General features: G+C 34.0%; 3 protein-coding genes across 5 annotated transcripts; 2 read left to right on the top strand and 1 right to left on the bottom strand.

Annotated features, from left to right (window-relative positions):
* The first annotated feature begins 1,106 nt into the window (after positions 1–1,106).
* LOC123193867 (uncharacterized protein C3F10.06c) lies at positions 1,107–5,039 on the top strand. Of its 2 annotated transcripts, none has more exons than XM_044606942.1 (7): positions 1,107–1,482; positions 1,567–1,724; positions 1,981–2,680; positions 3,336–3,436; positions 3,523–3,631; positions 3,980–4,039; positions 4,454–5,039. In XM_044606942.1, the coding sequence occupies exons 1-7, from the start codon at positions 1,200–1,202 to the stop codon at positions 4,618–4,620; spliced, it is 1,578 nt and encodes a 525-aa protein (XP_044462877.1). In that variant the 5' UTR covers positions 1,107–1,199; the 3' UTR covers positions 4,621–5,039. The 2 variants fall into 2 exon arrangements, with proteins under 2 accessions (XP_044462877.1, XP_044462878.1); XM_044606943.1 differs by having other exon boundaries at positions 1,154–1,482; positions 1,572–1,724.
* A 4,495-nt stretch (positions 5,040–9,534) lies between these two features.
* Positions 9,535–15,882, top strand: LOC123195212 (putative ABC transporter B family member 8). Of its 2 annotated transcripts, XM_044608868.1 has the most exons (9): positions 9,535–10,005; positions 10,099–10,153; positions 10,437–10,615; positions 10,704–11,161; positions 12,193–12,733; positions 12,809–12,988; positions 13,526–14,815; positions 14,894–15,309; positions 15,394–15,882. In XM_044608868.1, the coding sequence occupies exons 1-9, from the start codon at positions 9,769–9,771 to the stop codon at positions 15,743–15,745; spliced, it is 3,708 nt and encodes a 1,235-aa protein (XP_044464803.1). In that variant the 5' UTR covers positions 9,535–9,768; the 3' UTR covers positions 15,746–15,882. The 2 variants fall into 2 exon arrangements, with proteins under 2 accessions (XP_044464803.1, XP_044464804.1); XM_044608869.1 differs by lacking the exons at positions 9,535–10,005; positions 10,099–10,153 and having other exon boundaries at positions 10,199–10,615; positions 10,744–11,161.
* Positions 15,814–16,900, bottom strand: LOC123195214 (pseudo histidine-containing phosphotransfer protein 5-like). Its single transcript, XM_044608870.1, has 6 exons — positions 16,780–16,900; positions 16,551–16,681; positions 16,413–16,481; positions 16,264–16,335; positions 16,109–16,181; positions 15,814–16,010 (listed from the first exon to the last, which is right to left on the bottom strand). Exons 1-6 carry the CDS (start codon positions 16,831–16,833, stop codon positions 15,987–15,989), a joined length of 423 nt encoding a protein of 140 aa, XP_044464805.1. The 5' UTR covers positions 16,834–16,900; the 3' UTR covers positions 15,814–15,986.
* Between the last annotated feature and the right edge of the window lie 859 nt (positions 16,901–17,759).

Raw genomic sequence — 17,759 nt, forward strand, 5'->3', positions numbered from 1 at the left:
ATGTGCGATCATTTACTTCCATGTCAGTTGCCATTCTAACTACCGGTCATTGATTTTGACGACTCCTCCATGAATATGAATTGAGTTGAGAAGCCGAGATTAACGAGGATTCTAATTTCTGACACGGGTCCCCAACCTAAAATCTCTTGGTCTTGGACTCTTGGTGATTCTCAAGACGGAACAAATGTGGCCAATTCTAATAAGACTGTCCTCCATAAATAAAGTTGATGATGGTTGGCGGCCATTGGCTGGTGGAAAAGCAGGTCATTCTGGCGTTATTGCTTCTGTCTGTTACTGTTCCAGCTATGTACCTTCTCTTCTTCCCATTGTATAAGCTGTGCACAACTTTCCTACCAATCAGGCCAAATTTTTATGTTTTTAGCCTTCAAATATTTTCAGATGATTACACAAGTCATCTGCAAAATAAAATGCCAGGCCCGGGAATGTAGCCCAAATAGCCCACCATAAAATCAAGATGAATAAATTGGACCGCCTCTTTTAATACATTTCAGTAATTTCTAAAGACACCGCCCTGTGGTTAACCTTAAATGCACCAATAGTTGATCCATACTGACTTTCTTTCCATACCCAAGAATAGAAACATCTTTGATTCAAACCCAGTTTGAGTTTGACTTAAATTTGTTAATTTAAAATTAAAAATAACTTAAATTTAATTCAAATAAAAAATAGTTCAATTCAATCTAATTTAAATTTAACTCAACTTCATAGATTGAATATACAATTCAAATTTACAATTTATTAACAAATGATGTCATTTTAATTAAATATAAATTGAATATGAAAAATGTAGTTTTTAAATTTAACATTGAAAAATATATGTTATTTTATCAAATCTTGAGTAGGGATTAATCATTTGGCCTAAAAATAATCATGAACTCTTCAAATTTGTTACTTAAATCTTATTATAAAGATACATTTAAATTTATTATATTAATACTTAAATTTATAAAGCATTTATTTAAAGTATTTTGTCTATCTCATGCTTTACTCCAAAATTTAACGAATTTACAATAGACAAAAACGTAGTTTTTAAAATTTGAGGGTGGGAAAGGTTATTTAGAAAAAAAGGGTGGGAAGTCTTGTTCTCCGTTTTGCTCACAATATGATACAAATTGGACGATAGGGCTTCCTCGCCTTGCCTTGCCTGCTAAAAAAACATCACTATCACAAGCCGCTGAATGGAGGGCGAAGCAAAGCTAAGCATATACAGAGCTGCAAGGAGCATAAAGCGAAGACAAAATTCACTGTACAATGCGTTAAGATCCATATATGAGGACTCTGTTTTTGTTGGCGAAATCCACCAGTTATGGCCTCAACTTCCCCTTCTTGCCAACCTTCGTTGCGGTCTCTGGTACTCTCCCAATTTCCACTCCACTTGCTACTTTAAATCCACTGACGGTCACACCAATAATTGGTCCTTCAATACGTCCCGCCTTAATCTCCACGTAGCTCTTCTCGCTGGTATTTCAACTGCTCAATCTTATTAATAACGAATTAAGAAAAAAAAGACAAATTAATGATTCAATATTGTTTGTGAATGGTTAGGACAGAAGGAAGGGTGTATGATAGTTGATTCCACAAGGAAAGGAAAGCGCTTTCCGGATAGTATGTCCAAAACGATACCAATTTGGACCTGTGTATTGAATCGTTCTGTTTATAATTATCGTAACAGAATGTGTAGTGATGGTTTACTTTTGGAAGGGGTGAGTGCTGGTATTGCTCATTCATTGTTTTTTTTGTTCTTGTTATTGTCGTCTTAGTTCACAGTAATAGGAACAAGTAGATTCTGTAATCTTCTGTAAATGAAGAGAGCCTTTTCTAGGCTTTATGGTAAATTGGTAATGTAACTTAATGTTCCAAGTTATTTTATTTAGTTAATACCTTTTTTTGTGCCTGTGTTGTCCCAATCTGATGACTGTGTATCTGGAAATTTTAATCTGTTGTATTGCAATTTAGCAGGAGTCAAATGCTTCTGAGGCACATATGGAAAACACAAGGGAGGTTTTGGTTGGTTGGGATTGTTCCTTGCATCTTCCTCTCTGGGTCTCAGACACAGAAAAGGCAGCTATAAATGATCGCTTAGATGAATGGGTGAAAGAGTTGGATGCAAGTGGGGCTGATATCGCCTCTCTTGCATCATGCTTAAAGAAACCACTGCGGCCTCTATGGATATCGCAAAAATCTGTCATTTGGTTAAATGAAGTGCCTGACCATGATTCTTGGGACTTCACACCAATCATCCTTGTTTCTGCCTCTTCCCCGAGTGGAGTAATTCAGCAAAGGTCTACCACAGAATATAGCTGGAATTATATACCAGGAGCTGGAGATGATGAAGAAAGCTGGGCGAGGGGTTTAACACCTAATCTTTTCTGGAGTCATGTATATGATCTTATTAACTCAGGGCCAGATGTCTGTAACCAGAAGGTAGCTGATATAGTTGAAAAAGATAGAGTATATTGTGCTCAAAGGGGACAAATTGCTCCCCAGGTCACTGTGAAGCACCCAAAGTTGTTGGGGAACTCAACTGATTTTTCTGTTGTAAATGATTCTGTATCTTCAAATATTTCAAACTGTAAAATTGATTTGAAGTCTTCAGATGAAGGATATGTAGTATGCTGGCTGGGGTCAACAAATCTTGCTGTGGGAAAATCACAAAATGGTAACCATTAAGAAATGTTGAGTACTCTTTCCTTGTTCTGTTTGCTTTATTGAGTCTTTGGTTAGTAAAATTGCGCATTCTAAAAAAGATCTTGATGACAATGAAATAAAGTCCTCTTCTGTCCCTAGAACTGTGAATTCAAGATTTAGTACAAGGTACAAATGCTATATGTACCCTTGCTAAAACTTTCTGATAGTTTATATTAAATCCCAGCTCCCTTCTATGATATCACTGAACTATTGAGTGAAAATTTTCTTTTATGCATTATTAAATGATTGATCATTATTTTATATATAGGCCTTCTGTGTGTTAGACAAGATCCATGAGTTCCAAATGCCTAAAAAAACATATATTGTTATTTTCATAAGAATGTTGAATTTTATTGATTTGGTGGAGGCTCCAGTTGTGTTAGATGCTGAGGTAAAGGTTGATTAATAATGTTGCTAGGGGTCCTCAATCCTCATGAATGACTTTTATAATCCTCTTTTTGTAGAGAAGATAATTGATGTGTGCTCATCTATCGTTGCTGTTAAACTTGTTGTTACTAGTTTTTTCTCTTGTGTGTGAATATTTGTCAGTAACATTGGTTCAATCATAAACCATTCAGTCTCCTCTTCCATTTGGCTTACCCTTGAGTTCATTATGTTTGATGCAGTTGCAAAGGTGTGTAATGTTGATTGCATTGTAAATTGTGATCAAGAGTCTATTGCTGTCTGCCTTCCTAATGCTGATGCATATATGCATCTTCCCGTGGTGGTGTGTATAAAATTTTGAATTTAATGTTTAGCATTTTGTCCTTGGAATTCTGCTACCCAATAACCTGTTTGGTTTTTTTCTGCCAGAACTCAAAGTTAGACCGGTTTTCATTATTAAGGAATCTTCCATCTGTGGTTAACTTTGCAAGGTTAAATATTGGCAGAGGGAAGAGACTTCTAATTTGCTGTCATAGTGGTAAGCACTTTAACTTGCCTCCTTGTGTGTGGAATTATATTTTTGAACATGCTATACAATGGTGTGTCTGCATCTTCTTATGGATAGGATTAATTCAAACTTTTGGGGCATCATTTATTGTTATTTTTTTCACTTATTTGATTTGAACTGCATAGCATCTTATTGTGTAATTACTCAATTTTGAATAATGTGCTTACACATACATTTACTCTTTCTTTTCAATGACTGGCTGAAACAATGGTTGCACCTGTTTGTTCCGTGGATACGTAGAAACTAATGTTTTTGTTTATTTTATATTTTCCAATCATTCTATGTCAACTAATGTATTACTGTTCATTCTATTTTCAGGAGAAGATATTAGTATCTGCATTTGTCTGGCAATATTTATATCATTGTTCAATGCAGAAGGTAACTAGTTACCTGCATCTTATAAAAAGTTACAGATATTTTAGGATGCAATCAAATCATATAGGGTAAGATGGAAACATTTTTATCCGTTTCCCTGTATTCAACATTCAGGGCTGATGTATATCTCTGTTTTGGATGATTAAATGGTTGTTCCACTTGTGTGAGGTAGTTTTGTGCCATTTTACAATTAGTCTGTCAGATGTTAAGACTCTTATAAGACTGTAGCATGACCTTTTTTGGTACAGCAAAGGGGAAAGAGAACTTATAGAAGTTGTTATGTACTGATATGCTTTCTGTTTTCATGATGCTGTTAGCATTAAAATTATAGTGATTTTTATTGCTCATTATGCGTTTAAAAAATTTGCTTTCTGTGTCTAGATTGATTTCTGAACTTGCTAATAATCTTTCTATTAGGAACGTTTGACAATGGGAAATCATTCTCTGAGATGCCCATTACTAAGTTGGAGATGCGGCGCCGACTTATATTTATCTGTAAATTTGCAACGAATGCTCGGCCATCCAGAGGAAATCTGAAGCAAGTTTTTAGTTTCCTAAGTGGTGGAAGAGTAGATTCAGTTTGATGATAAATCTTGTCATGCTTTGGCATTTTGGCAATGCAGAACTAGCAAAACCATTTTCAATACTTACAGGAGAAGCTTGCCTCCAAGATAAGGGAATGAGACCATCTCCTGTAGATGTTATGCATATTTGCCCAGGTGGCTGCTCTTGAAAACAGGATGATTTTTTTTCTTTTGTAGGTGAAGGTATAGCCTGACTTTAAGGCCTCTTTTTTCCTTTTGAGCTTGGCCCACCCGCTCAACCCAAAAAACTGTGGAAAGTAAAAGGAAACTCTAGCTAAGATGGACAATATTGATATCCTTTTGTAGGTGAAATTCTTTTTTTGCCCATCAGTCTACTTACTGATTTATTTTGCTTTGAGCAATATTATGTATAGACACTTTTGATATACAATTTGAATATATAGATAACATGTCATCAAGTGATTAGGTATTACTTTATTTTTAATTCAAAATCATCTAATCATGTAATAACACATCATTTATATATCTAAATTATGTATAAAAAATATATATGTATAGTTTTATTATTTTCCTTTTATTCTCCTGCATTGGTTTGGGATATATAGTTTGAGGCAGTGGCTGCAGATCGAAAGGGTGATTTGGAAGTGTTGTATGAGAAAGAAAATATTCTAAGGTATGAACGGTAGGATTTCTGAAAAATGTATATAATGGCCTGTTTATTTCAAATAACAATGTTACATATATACATTTTTGAAAACATAATTGGGTATACTAGTGATGTGTTATCATGTTATTAGATATTATTTTATCTTTAATTTAAAATTATATAATTATATGATGATATATCATTTGTATACTTAATTATATATTCAAAAGAGTATACACGTAGTTTTATTGCGTTTCAAAATTATTTATAAGCACTTTTCACCTCTGAAAATCATCTCTTAAAAAAATACTTAAGCAACATAATTCACCATAAAACAAAGTAATTCATCAACCAATCTCAAGAGTTAACAAAACTGGTGGAACGTTAAAACTTCTAATGCGAAGATATATGATTAAGTTTTTATTACATTTATAAATTTTAATTTATTTAATATAATGGGTATAAGTCTAATCACTATATCTCAAATTTTACTCATCTAATAAATATAGATAGAATTTTCAATTATATAAAACAAAAAGTAATTCATCTATCAATAAAAATAATGCATACCCATTTTAATTACATATGGTCTTCGATATATACCTAATCCTTGTAAAATGTTTTCAACAACCTTGAAGATGCCAATAATCAGGCACACTAGTGAAGTCAGTGTTTACTTTTCAAGTTTGATAGACAGATAAAACAAAAGCAAGAAAAAAAAGAGTGAAAATATGGTTTAAAAGTAGAGACAGACAGACAGACCGACAGGCTGATGATAACGTAAGATAAATGCATTACGTTACACACAGACTGGGGCTTTGATTTTGGTGGTGGCCTTGACGCCTCACCATCTCATTTTCATTCAACCCTTCGCAATTGGCATCTTCACAATTAGAAACCAATACAATTCGGATCCTCTGCTTCTGTCACGTAAATATATAAATATCTATAAAGAAAAGAAACCACTTTTCTAGAAGAAAAAATGAGACTTGTTTTATTATTAAAATTAATAGGTTAATTTGGTCATAATCATGATATCACCTTCGTTTATTCTTTTAATTTTTTATTTCATTAGTGATATCACATCAAATAAATCATTGATTCTTATTGATTCAGTGTCATAATTGGTACGATTCATTGTTACTGATAATCTCTCTTTTGATATAATCTCTTGTCTGGTATTCATCTTCATCTTCGACTTCATCAGATATAAAGATACAGACAAAGCATGTCTTCATCAATGACGGATACTAGTTTAGGGTTTTGGCCTTTATATAATTCTTGTTGTTCTTTGAACTTACCAACCGGAGGAGTTTACTTAATGTTTTCAAATTTAGCGTGCTGCGACCAAATTAGATGCAAAATTAAAATATTAGACATGATTAGTACGGGGAATATTATGTTAGGCAGACGTAGCACAAGTGTAAAACCAATATATGAAGCACGTGTTTCACGTTGAGACGATTAAATGGGATTGGTCTCATTTCACCAGTTTCGACAATTAGTCGCAGTGGTGATAATTATTTAATTATTAAGATGTTAAATATTATTGCCCTTTATGTACGAATATAATTAACTATTAAACCCACTTATAATTTCAAATTAATTTATTAACCCAACCACTGGGTTTTGGCCAGCCCTCTCCTTCCTATTTTTCCACGTTTATGGTGTGAACGGAATGTGATATTCCTGAATTCGGTTCATTGTTTCTGTACCTGACTCCAAATAATCGTCTTCTAAATTAACATAAATTTCACGTAATTTATTAAGATTCAATATAATAAATATAATGCAATTTTTTTTAAAAATTTTAAACACAATGTAACGTCTAATATTATAAAATAAAAATACTAAAATTTTCAAAAAAAAAAGGGTCTATATCTGGGTTTTTATTACGTTTATAAAATTATAATTTTTTTAATATAATAGTTATTATTCTAGTCATTATGTTTTAAATGAGAGTTTTTTATTACAAAAAAAATAAAAAAGGCTCAAGGTAATGAAACCTTAACTTATTTGTAAATCCGGTCACTAGACTTCGGAGTTTACCTAAGGTAATGATACCTCGACTGATTTATAGATTCGGTCATTATACTTCATAGTTTATCTGAGATAATGAAACTTTGACTTATTTGTTGATCTGGTCATTATACTTTGAAGTTTACCTTAGATAATAAAATCTTGATTTATTTGTGAATCTGATCAATATATTTTAAAATTTATTTATCCAATCAATTCAGGGTAAGGTTCCTAAGGTCAAGAAAAAACTTTAGCTCTATTAGACCAAAACAATACGCTCATGACAAATATAGATTATTAGAAGAAAAGCTTTTTTCTCTCCCTCCTTTTTTTTTTTTTGAAAAATCAAATCCTATCTATTGGCGTTACTTGTTTCTTACTTACTAAAACAAGGGGAAGGGGGGAGGAATCTACACCTGCAAAAAGAAAAGGAGATTTTCAATATTTATAATTTTAAAGGAAAAAAAAAAAAAGGGATTTGTAGATTTCACATCTACTTCAAGTGGGGAAATAAGATGGCATTCTTCTCATTGTAATATTGCTTTAATTTTGTCAAAGAATACTTGGTAAAATAATGTCTTTATTTTCTTGCATTAAATTCAAGCATGGTATCAATCTCATCACAAATAATTTGCCACTTAAAAGAGGGAACTCCCAAAGCGCTTCCCCATTCCAACAAGAAGGCATGCACCATTCTCTTTCAACCTTATTTTAATCATAGCAAGCATCCTCAGTAGATTACTTTCTCAATGTCTTAAAGATAAGGGAAATCATTTTCCAAGCATCAATGATCTTTACAAACAAAGTAAAAACCACAATCTCTCATAGCAATGTTTCCCTCAACAGAAAGAGAGAAATATAAGAGACAGAAAAATGGAAAACAATGAAATCATGGAGGTGCATTTTGAGTGTACAAAATAGTTATAGAATGATAGACTCTGAAATATAATATAAAAGAGAAAAAAATGAATAAAAATATAAATATAAAATGTTAATTAAGAAATAATGAAATTTAAGAATGGTTATTGTGAAATTATAGGGATTATTTTGAGATTTTATATATATTAAGTTAGGCCTAAAGGGTATTAATTACTTATTTTTTATACCAATAGGGTAATTCATATTTTTTTAAATTGGGAAAATGGGGGGGGGGGGGGGGGGGGGACGGACGGTTTAACTCATGTATAAATGATTTATTATTATATGATTAGATGATTTTTAATTAATAATTAAATAAAATTTAATTATATAATAATATATTATTTGTATATCTATTTTATATACTTAAAATATATATATATATATATATATATATATATATATATATATATATATATATAGCTGTGTTAAATGGAAAAAATAAAAATTTGGAAGAAAGAATCCTAGAGAAAAATTTTGACTTTATACTGTTTATATATGTTAATAAAATTAAGTGTATTTATTTTTAATATATAATTTATATATAAATTAATACATTATTATATAATTAAATATTTTTAAATTAAAATATTGCATTGCCTTCCTATATACATGATGTTAACAAGATTTTTTTTCGCAACTGAAATGACTATTTTACCGTACTACTTTCACCTTGATCACAAGTTTGAGTAGGTAAAGTCTCCTTAATCATTTATCCTGCTGCAAGAGATGCTTAATGCATGCTTCAGACAAGAAGTTTTTTGGCATAATTACGAGAAAGGATATTAATTACTTGCTCAAAAAAAAAAAAAAATCAAACAAAAATATAATGGGAGACAAAAGCAGGAAGAAGATAAGTCAAGAAGTCAAACATATACAGCTAACAACGTAATGGAATGACTGGAGAAGATCATGTGCATGCAAGAAGGAATATGCTTCATGAATCGTTTTTATTTTTATTATCTGTATATTGATTTTTGTTTTCTCTTTCTTATAGTTGCTTTTAAGTTGCAAAGACTGGAAATTTGTCTGTTTCTCTTTTCATATATTAAATAAAGAAAAAGTTGCCATGGATGGATTCCTCTCTAAAAAGGCTAATGTTTGAATGGCATGATTTCTTGTTCTCACGGGGGAGAAAAATCAAATTATTAGAAATTAAATAAACAAACTGTAGCTGAAGTTCTTCATTTCTACTGTGTCTAGAACTATTTCTCTCTCTTGTTTTGAATGCCTCGGGAGTTCTCCTTTTCAAGAGGGCCGTTTCAATAGTTAATATAAAAGTAGACATAAAACGACATGTGCCCAAAGCAATCTCACATCACAATACAAGTAAACTAAGAAAAAGCAGGAGAAAAGAGAGGAACAATAACAAAAATGGCTATTAAAAAATTGGTTAATCCTGGCTTGATCTCTCTGATGGTGATGAAAGTAATAGGCACCCATAATATAAAATTAATGGCTTCAACAACCCCTAATAAAGCTCAATGGTTGCTTCATGGCAAATCATGACGAACATCCTTATAAATATATGCACTCAAGTCTAGTGTAAATTGGTACCACTGACCACTTCTTTCTCCACTTAAAGTTTCTGGAGTTCTCCAGAGATGAGCGAGGCAGAGACAGGAGAGATGAGAAGAAAGGAGAGTAAGAATAATAATATGGCAATAATTTTGAGATATGCTGATGGAACAGATTTTTTGTTAATGATTTTGGGAACTATTGGAGCTATTGGTGATGGGATGTCTACCAACTGTTTACTTGTCTTTGCCAGCCGCATAATGAATAGTTTGGGATATGGTAAAACCCAAAATCATCATAATTTCATGGACGAAGTCGAAAAGGTTGGCCGTCAAAACACAGTCTGACTCTTAGTTCTTTTTGTTTTTCAACTACCTCTTTTCTCACCCACCATTTTTTTTTTTATCTTGAAACAGTGCAGTTTATATTTTGTGTACTTGGGATTAGCAGTCATGGTGGTGGCTTTCATGGGTAATTTTACAAATTGTATTTGTTTTTTAACTTTGATTTGTTTTGAACATTTCAAGCTAATTAGATCATGGGTCCTTTGTGTTCCAAAGATCATTGAAGAACGCAAGTTGGTAATAAGGAGACAACAGTTAAAAAAAAAAGGGGGTTATTTTATGGAACCCTAGGATGCCCAAAATTTGAGTAAACTAACTCATTTTAATGCTATAAAACAAAAACCCTCGTATGAATTTAAGAGAAGAAAATGGCTCCGAGGTTGATGAATATCTATAATTTGTTCTCACAGAAGGTTACTGTTGGAGCAAAACCAGCGAGCGTCAGGTTTTGAAGATCCGCTTCAGGTATTTGGAAGCTGTTCTGAGGCAAGAAGTTGGATTTTTTGATTCACAAGAAGCAACGACTTCGGAAATCATAAACAGCATATCAAAAGATACATCTCTCATACAAGAAGTTCTCAGTGAAAAGGTAAATGTTCTGTAAAAGGAAAGGATCTTAAGCAGCTTTTTATGACGACCCAAAATTTCAGTGAAACATTTTCCTTTTTGTTTTGCAGGTGCCTATATTTCTGATGCACGCTTCTGTGTTCATCTCAGGACTTGTATTCTCCACATACTTTTCATGGAGGTTATCTATAGTAGCCTTTCCACTGCTGCTTCTTCTGATAATCCCTGGAATGCTTTACGGAAAATACCTTCTCTATCTGTCAAAGAAAGCCTACAAGGAGTATGCAAAAGCAAACACCATTGTAGAGCAGGCTTTGAGCTCGATTAAGACAGTGTATTCATTCACAGCTGAGCGGAGAATCATTGACAGATATTCAGCTATATTAGACAGAACAACGAAACTGGGAATTAAACAAGGCATAGCAAAAGGTTTGGCTGTGGGGAGCACGGGGCTAGCTTTTGCAATATGGGCTTTTCTTGCTTGGTATGGCAGTCGTTTGGTGATGTACAAAGGAGAAAGCGGTGGAAGGATCTATGCTGCTGGCATTTCCTTCGTATTGAGCGGACTGTATGTGCTTTATTTGCCTTCCCTTTAATTCCTTATTTGATATAAAATCATCTTTATATATAGATGAATCTTAAAGTAGTTTGATTTTTCTAAACACTCTTTAATTTACAGGTAGATGCCATTGAAGCCTTTCTCTACTCAACTACTTTATTTCATGATTAAAACCTTTATGTTTTATATATTGAGTAAAGAATAAATACTGGTAACTAGGATTTTTATTATGGGACCTCCATGCTTAATCCCCTAGCTAGCTTGAAATTCATTTATTGGGTGCCTCTGACTGAAGTTTAGGGTTGTAGAAAGCTTCTTCTACCAATTGACATTCACAAGTTCCATGTAATTTTGATCTTAAGATCTAAGCTTCTTCTACCAACTCCTAAAGTTTTACTTCATATTCTCAAGCCAGTCTTCCTAAGGCCTCCTACACCCCTAAATTCTTTATGCTCTTATTAACTCATTGCTCCATGAGTCATATTCTGTATTTTCAAAGCATGGAAACTAGCTATTGTATTCGATATAGCGTTTCTCCCTTCAGCCAAACTACTGGGTCTCTGGATTTTCATAAAATGCTAACCATTTAGAACCTTCTTTTACCATGAAAAGTGTCATTTAAAGGAAAAACTTTATTATATTTTCTTTTTTCAAGAAGGAAATTAATGGAGATTAGGTAAGTTTTGTATTTTTCTCCCTCTACGTGTGAACTGTGAAATTGGTCAAAATTAAGTAGGAAGAAAGTAGAAATTCGAAAGAACAAGGATTTAAATCCCCCCACAATATTTTATGATTAAATTATTGACTTAGCCTGTAAAATGATTATGGAAATTTTCTATAAGTCTCCTAGATGGGTGTACTTTTTGTGATGATCTTTCCTAATTAACCATGGAGATTTCATATTACTTGATGTTTTAAAGTAAGTCGGAGTAAAGAAACTGAATAGATCTTTACAGTTATTAGTGTTCAACTATCAAAGTTAATATATATCTTCTGCATTTATACTTGATTAATCTTTATGATCACTATGATGCGCGCAGATCCCTTGGAATAGCACTTCCTGAAGTGAAGTACTTCACAGAAGCTTCAGTTGCAGCAACACGAATATTCAACAGGATTGATAGAATTCCTGAAATAGATGGTGAAGACACAGAAGGACTTGTATTAGACAAAATTCAAGGGGAAATAGAATTTGAGCATGTCAAATTCACCTACCCTTCTCGTCCTGATTCCATTGTACTGCAAGATTTCAATCTCAAAGTTGAAGCAGGAAAAACTGTGGCTCTTGTTGGGGCAAGTGGAAGTGGAAAATCAACTGCAATTGCACTTTTGCAACGCTTTTATGATGCAGATGATGGAATTGTGAAGATTGATGGTGTAGATATCAGAAACTTACAGTTGAAGTGGGTAAGAGGGAAAATGGGTCTTGTTAGTCAAGAACATGCATTGTTTGGGACATCAATAAAGGAAAATATATTGTTTGGGAAGCTTGATGCCACCATGGATGAAGTCATTGCTTCAGCCATGGCTGCAAATGCTCATAATTTCATAAGACAACTTCCAGAAGGTTATGAAACAAAGGTATGTGGCTCTTAATTTTTCATCATGAATGAGTTGAAGAAAATTTAGCATTAACATAATCGGCTGGTGCTATAGGTTGGTGAACGTGGAGCACTTTTATCAGGTGGGCAAAAGCAGCGAATTGCTATTGCTAGAGCCATCATAAAGAACCCTGTGATTCTCCTACTTGATGAAGCAACAAGTGCTCTTGACTCTGAATCTGAAAAATTGGTGCAAAATGCTCTTGATCAAGCCTCTATGGGAAGAACCACACTGGTAAATTTTACTAATTTCAGAGTGTTAAAATCTAAGTGTAAGGTATAGGACTTGAATCCTATATTGAAAAGTATGAGTTTCTAGTATAAGGTTTCAATAAAATTATGTGTACCACTTTTGGTACACAATTTGTATACACAAATGATGTATCATTATATGATTGAATAATTTTAAATTAAAGATATAACGACACTCAATCATAAGATAACATATCAATTGTGTATATGAATTGTATACCAAAAATAGATACACATAACATTGCTCACAAGGTTTATATAACTTTGGGTTCTCTAATCTCAATAGTTTACTTCTGAAATTCGTCCAGAGCTAGTCCACAACCAGCTCACGTGGGCGTTGGGGCTACAAAACATCTTTTATTAAATGCAATCGTGTAGCATGAATGGTGACCCCAGTGCTGCAATGTTAGCCCTCAATATTGCCCTCTTGGCCGAAGGCTAGCTTTGCTCACTTTTAATGGTTGTAATAAACTATGCAACTGCATCATTTTTTCTTGTTAACAATTATTTGACATGTCAGGTTGTAGCACATAAACTTTCAACAGTGAGGAATGCAGATCTTATAGCAGTGGTTGGTAATGGTTGCATCGTGGAAATAGGCTCACACAATGAACTCATCAACAGAGCAAATGGCCACTATGCAAAAATGGCAAAAATGCAGAGACAATTCAGTTGTGATGACCAAGAACTAAACCCAGAAACGCATTACTCATCGGTGGCAAGAAGTAGTGGTGGCCGGCTTAGCACATCGAAATCGAGCCCGGCTGTGTTTGCGTCACCATTACCCGTTATTGATAGCCCACCAAAGCCAGAATTTCACCCTCCACCCTCCTTCTGCAGGCTTCTCTCTTTGAATGCCCCCGAATGGAAGCAAGGCCTAGCTGGAAGCCTCTCAGCTATAGCCTTTGGCTCAGTGCAACCTATTTATGCCTTAACAATAGGAGGCATGATTTCAGCTTTCTTCGCAAAAACCCACCAAGAAATGCAAGCTCGAATTCGTACATATTCCTTGATTTTTTCTTCTCTTACCTTGATTTCTCTTGTTTTGAATCTTGTTCAACATTACAATTTTGCTTATATGGGAGAGAGGTTAACCAAGAGAATCAGGATAAGAATGCTTGAAAAGATTCTAACATTTGAAGCTGCTTGGTTTGATGAAGAGCAAAATTCCAGTGGGGCCTTGTGTTCAAGATTGAGCAATGAAGCTTCCATGGTTAAGTCCTTGGTTGCAGACAGAGTATCTTTATTGGTTCAAACTACTTCTGCTGTCACCATTGCCATGATTTTGGGGTTAGCTATGGCTTGGAAACTAGCAATAGTTATGATTGCAGTCCAACCACTAACAATTCTGTGTTTCTATACAAAAAAAGTACTGCTCTCAAGTGTTTCAACAAATTTTGTAAAGGCACAAAATCACAGTACTCAAATCGCTGCAGAAGCAGTGATTAATCATAGAATTGTAACTTCATACTGCAGTTTGGAAAAGGTTCTTCAACTTTTTGATGAGGCTCAAGAAGAACCCAGAAAGGAGGCAAGGAAAAAATCATGGCTAGCTGGAATTGGCATGGGGTCTGCTCAATGCCTGACTTTCATGTCATGGGCTCTGGACTTCTGGTATGGTGGCACATTGGTGAAAAAGGGAGAAATTTCAGCTGGGGATGTTTTTAAAACATTTTTCATCTTAGTTAGCACTGGAAAAGTTATAGCTGATGCCGGAAGCATGACTTCTGATCTAGCCAAAGGTTCAACTGCAATTGCATCCGTATTCAAAATTCTTGATCGGGAATCTCTCATTCCAGGCTCTTCAAATGTAAGTGACTTACACACACTATTGCTCTTTGAATTGAAATGGTTGCCTTTGATTGATGGGTTTGTAAATTTTTATTAGGCAGAAGAAGGGTCAAGTGGAAGCAAGTTAGATAAAGTAACAGGCAAGATAGAGATGAAACAGGTAGATTTTGCATACCCAAGCAGGGCAGAGAATCTTGTGCTAAGACAATTTTGCTTGGAGGTGAAACCAGGAACAAGTGTTGGACTAGTAGGAAGAAGTGGGTGTGGAAAATCAACTGTAATTGGGTTGATTCAAAGATTTTACGATGTTGAGAGGGGTTCGGTGAAAATAGACGGGGTAGATGTAAGGGAGCTCGACCTTCAATGGCACAGAAGGCACACGGCGCTTGTCAGCCAGGAGCCGGTGATATATTCAGGCAGCATTCGGGATAACATTCTGTTTGGGAAGCTTGATGCTTCAGAAAATGAGGTGGTAGAAGCTGCAAGAGCTGCCAATGCTCATGAATTTATTTCGTGAGTACATGCTAAATATACAAGCTTCTAGTGTTTGAAAATTATTTAATCTTGTTGAACTAATTTACGACTGGAATATTGTAGATCACTGAAAGATGGGTATAATACTGAATGCGGCGAAAGAGGAGTTCAGTTATCCGGAGGGCAGAAGCAAAGGATAGCAATTGCAAGAGCTATAATTAGGAACCCAACAATATTGCTATTAGATGAGGCAACAAGTGCTTTGGACGTGCAATCTGAGCAAGTTGTGCAAGAAGCATTGGATAAAATAATGGTGGGAAGGACGACGATTGTGGTAGCTCATCGCCTCAACACCATAAAAAAGCTCGATTCCATCGCCTTGGTTGCCGATGGGAAGGTTGTCGAACGAGGAACCTATGCCCAACTCAACCACATGCGCGGTGCCTTCTTTCACCTCGCCAGCCTTCAATCATAAACATATATATATGGCAATAGGGGAGAGTTTGTTGTTGAATCTAATTATGCCTATAGCTTCCCTTTCCATAACTGAGATGAAAATTTTATAATAAAACAGAGAAGAGACACAAAGCACACATGATTTCAAAATGAAAACTCAAACATACAAGGCACAACTCGGATTCATTACATAAATCTTAATTTGAACTGCCACTAAACTTGAAATTAGGCGTTGTCATGGTGGCCTGCTGATTCCTTCTTCATGGATGAACTTGTGCTACCAGCTAAAAAAACAAAACAAAACAAAACAATTAGCTATCAAATTGTCTTTCAATATTTATAATCAAGTGAAGCTTCTTCTTCAAAGAAAGCAGTGTTAAACCTGATAGTAGGTCTCCAGTTTAGCCTTAAAAGACTCGACCTCCCTTCTCAGCACCTGTAAAGAGGCCCTCGAACTGACCACATTCAACCAAAAGTCTATTAGACAATATTCTCCATGATTAAGTGGACATATATAAGATAAAGTAAGAAAATCACCCTTCGATATCTCCTTCCCTGCAAGCGTCTCTTGCTTTATTAACTGCAATCTTAATTTTGTTGGCACCAATGCTGCAAAAGTTTATCGAAATTGAATACCCTTCTTCTTCTTCAGGTAGTAGATTTTATCAGTACATATGAACATTTACCTGGCACTGCTACCTTTTAGCTGATGAAGGTACCTGTCGACCGTAAGGTGATCGACCGGAGATTTTTTCCTGTAACATCAATCAATTAATTGCGGTTTATCGTCATTATAAAAGACTATTGAAAATTGTTAAACTTACATTTCATCCTCAATTATTGCTAAATTGTTCATCGAATCATTCAAGAACACGGTGACCACTTCCTTGGCAAAATTCGGATTTTCTTCGCTTCCCAGTTGTTCCAGTTGAATGAAATGATTATCCAGAATTTCCTGCAACAACAAACAAAGACAGAATATTTTCCTTCTTATTATCTTTCTCCAAAATTTAAAAAAATTATAACTTCCATTGAGATTATTCAGCTGGCAACCTCATCGAAGAAGGATTGCCTCATTGCAACAATCTGTTGTTTCAAATCCTCCATTCTGAAAGAACTGAACTAGTTTCGGATGCAAAAATGACAAGCAAAATGGGAATATTTTTACGCTTACAGTATTGATTAATAGAAATAATCGGCTGTGTAGGCAGTATAAACTTGTTACACAGTAATAACCGAGTGATGGGTGATTATAAGAAACTAATTACATGATTAAAATCATATTACTGCTAATTACACGTGGGGAAGTAAGAGACTGACACATAACCGGTAACATTCTGTTGGTAAAACACTCTAGTATTTCTCAGTAAGTGATGAACTTACCATATTAAATCTTTCCAAAAAGAGGCTCCGATTTTGTATCTATATTTATAGATTTTGCATTATATGAATTGCTTTATATAAAATTTCCATTTCCCACCTAAGGTTTGGCTGAAAAACATTTTTCCACCTAACTCTAAATGAACAAAAATTAAAAATAAACTATTTGAATTTCCAAATAACATGAAAACCTATTTATTTATTTATTTGTATTTTACTTCTACCCTTTTCCTCCTCTCTTCTTGATTTCAGACTGAGAATGATGATAAGTGATAATAATAATTATATTAATATAGAAAAAGTATGGATGCATGGTATAAAAATTTCATACAATATAATCTTTTGTTATAATTTGAAAAGAGTTCAATATACTTTTAAAACTTTATGCAAAGATGCAACAGAAAGAATATAAATTTACTTAAAAGTTTTCCTAAATTTAGCATCAAAAAATGATCAACAAATATGTTAGGTAAAACATCGATATGCAAACTCTCACTATACAAACATATCATATGGGTAAACCATAACCATACGAGTTATGTGCACATGAAAAACCTTAGTTGGTAAACTATTGGTAAACACTTCTGTATCATCAAATTCATACTAATATATTCAATTGATACTCGAAGACTTTGAATTCTCTTTTGATTAAC

Source organism: Mangifera indica, chromosome 13 (assembly GCF_011075055.1).
Source record: "Mangifera indica cultivar Alphonso chromosome 13, CATAS_Mindica_2.1, whole genome shotgun sequence".
In the NCBI taxonomy this organism is placed as follows: domain Eukaryota; kingdom Viridiplantae; phylum Streptophyta; class Magnoliopsida; order Sapindales; family Anacardiaceae; genus Mangifera; species Mangifera indica.

Coding starts and splice junctions, on each gene's coding strand:
- LOC123193867 (XM_044606942.1), top strand. CDS start 1,200: ATGGAGGGCGAAGCAAAGCTAAGCATATACAGAGCTGCAAGGAGCATA. Junction 2,681..3,335: donor TGTGGGAAAATCACAAAATG/GTAACCATTAAG, acceptor TGTTTGATGCAG/TTGCAAAGGTGTGTAATGTT. Junction 3,437..3,522: donor ATATGCATCTTCCCGTGGTG/GTGTGTATAAAA, acceptor TTTTTCTGCCAG/AACTCAAAGTTAGACCGGTT.
- LOC123195212 (XM_044608868.1), top strand. CDS start 9,769: ATGAGCGAGGCAGAGACAGGAGAGATGAGAAGAAAGGAGAGTAAGAAT. Junction 10,006..10,098: donor TCATGGACGAAGTCGAAAAG/GTTGGCCGTCAA, acceptor ATCTTGAAACAG/TGCAGTTTATATTTTGTGTA. Junction 12,734..12,808: donor CAGAAGGTTATGAAACAAAG/GTATGTGGCTCT, acceptor CTGGTGCTATAG/GTTGGTGAACGTGGAGCACT.
- LOC123195214 (XM_044608870.1), bottom strand. CDS start 16,833: ATGGAGGATTTGAAACAACAGATTGTTGCAATGAGGCAATCCTTCTTC. Junction 16,682..16,779: donor GGCAATCCTTCTTCGATGAG/GTTGCCAGCTGA, acceptor TTGTTGTTGCAG/GAAATTCTGGATAATCATTT. Junction 16,011..16,108: donor AACTGGAGACCTACTATCAG/GTTTAACACTGC, acceptor TTGTTTTTTTAG/CTGGTAGCACAAGTTCATCC.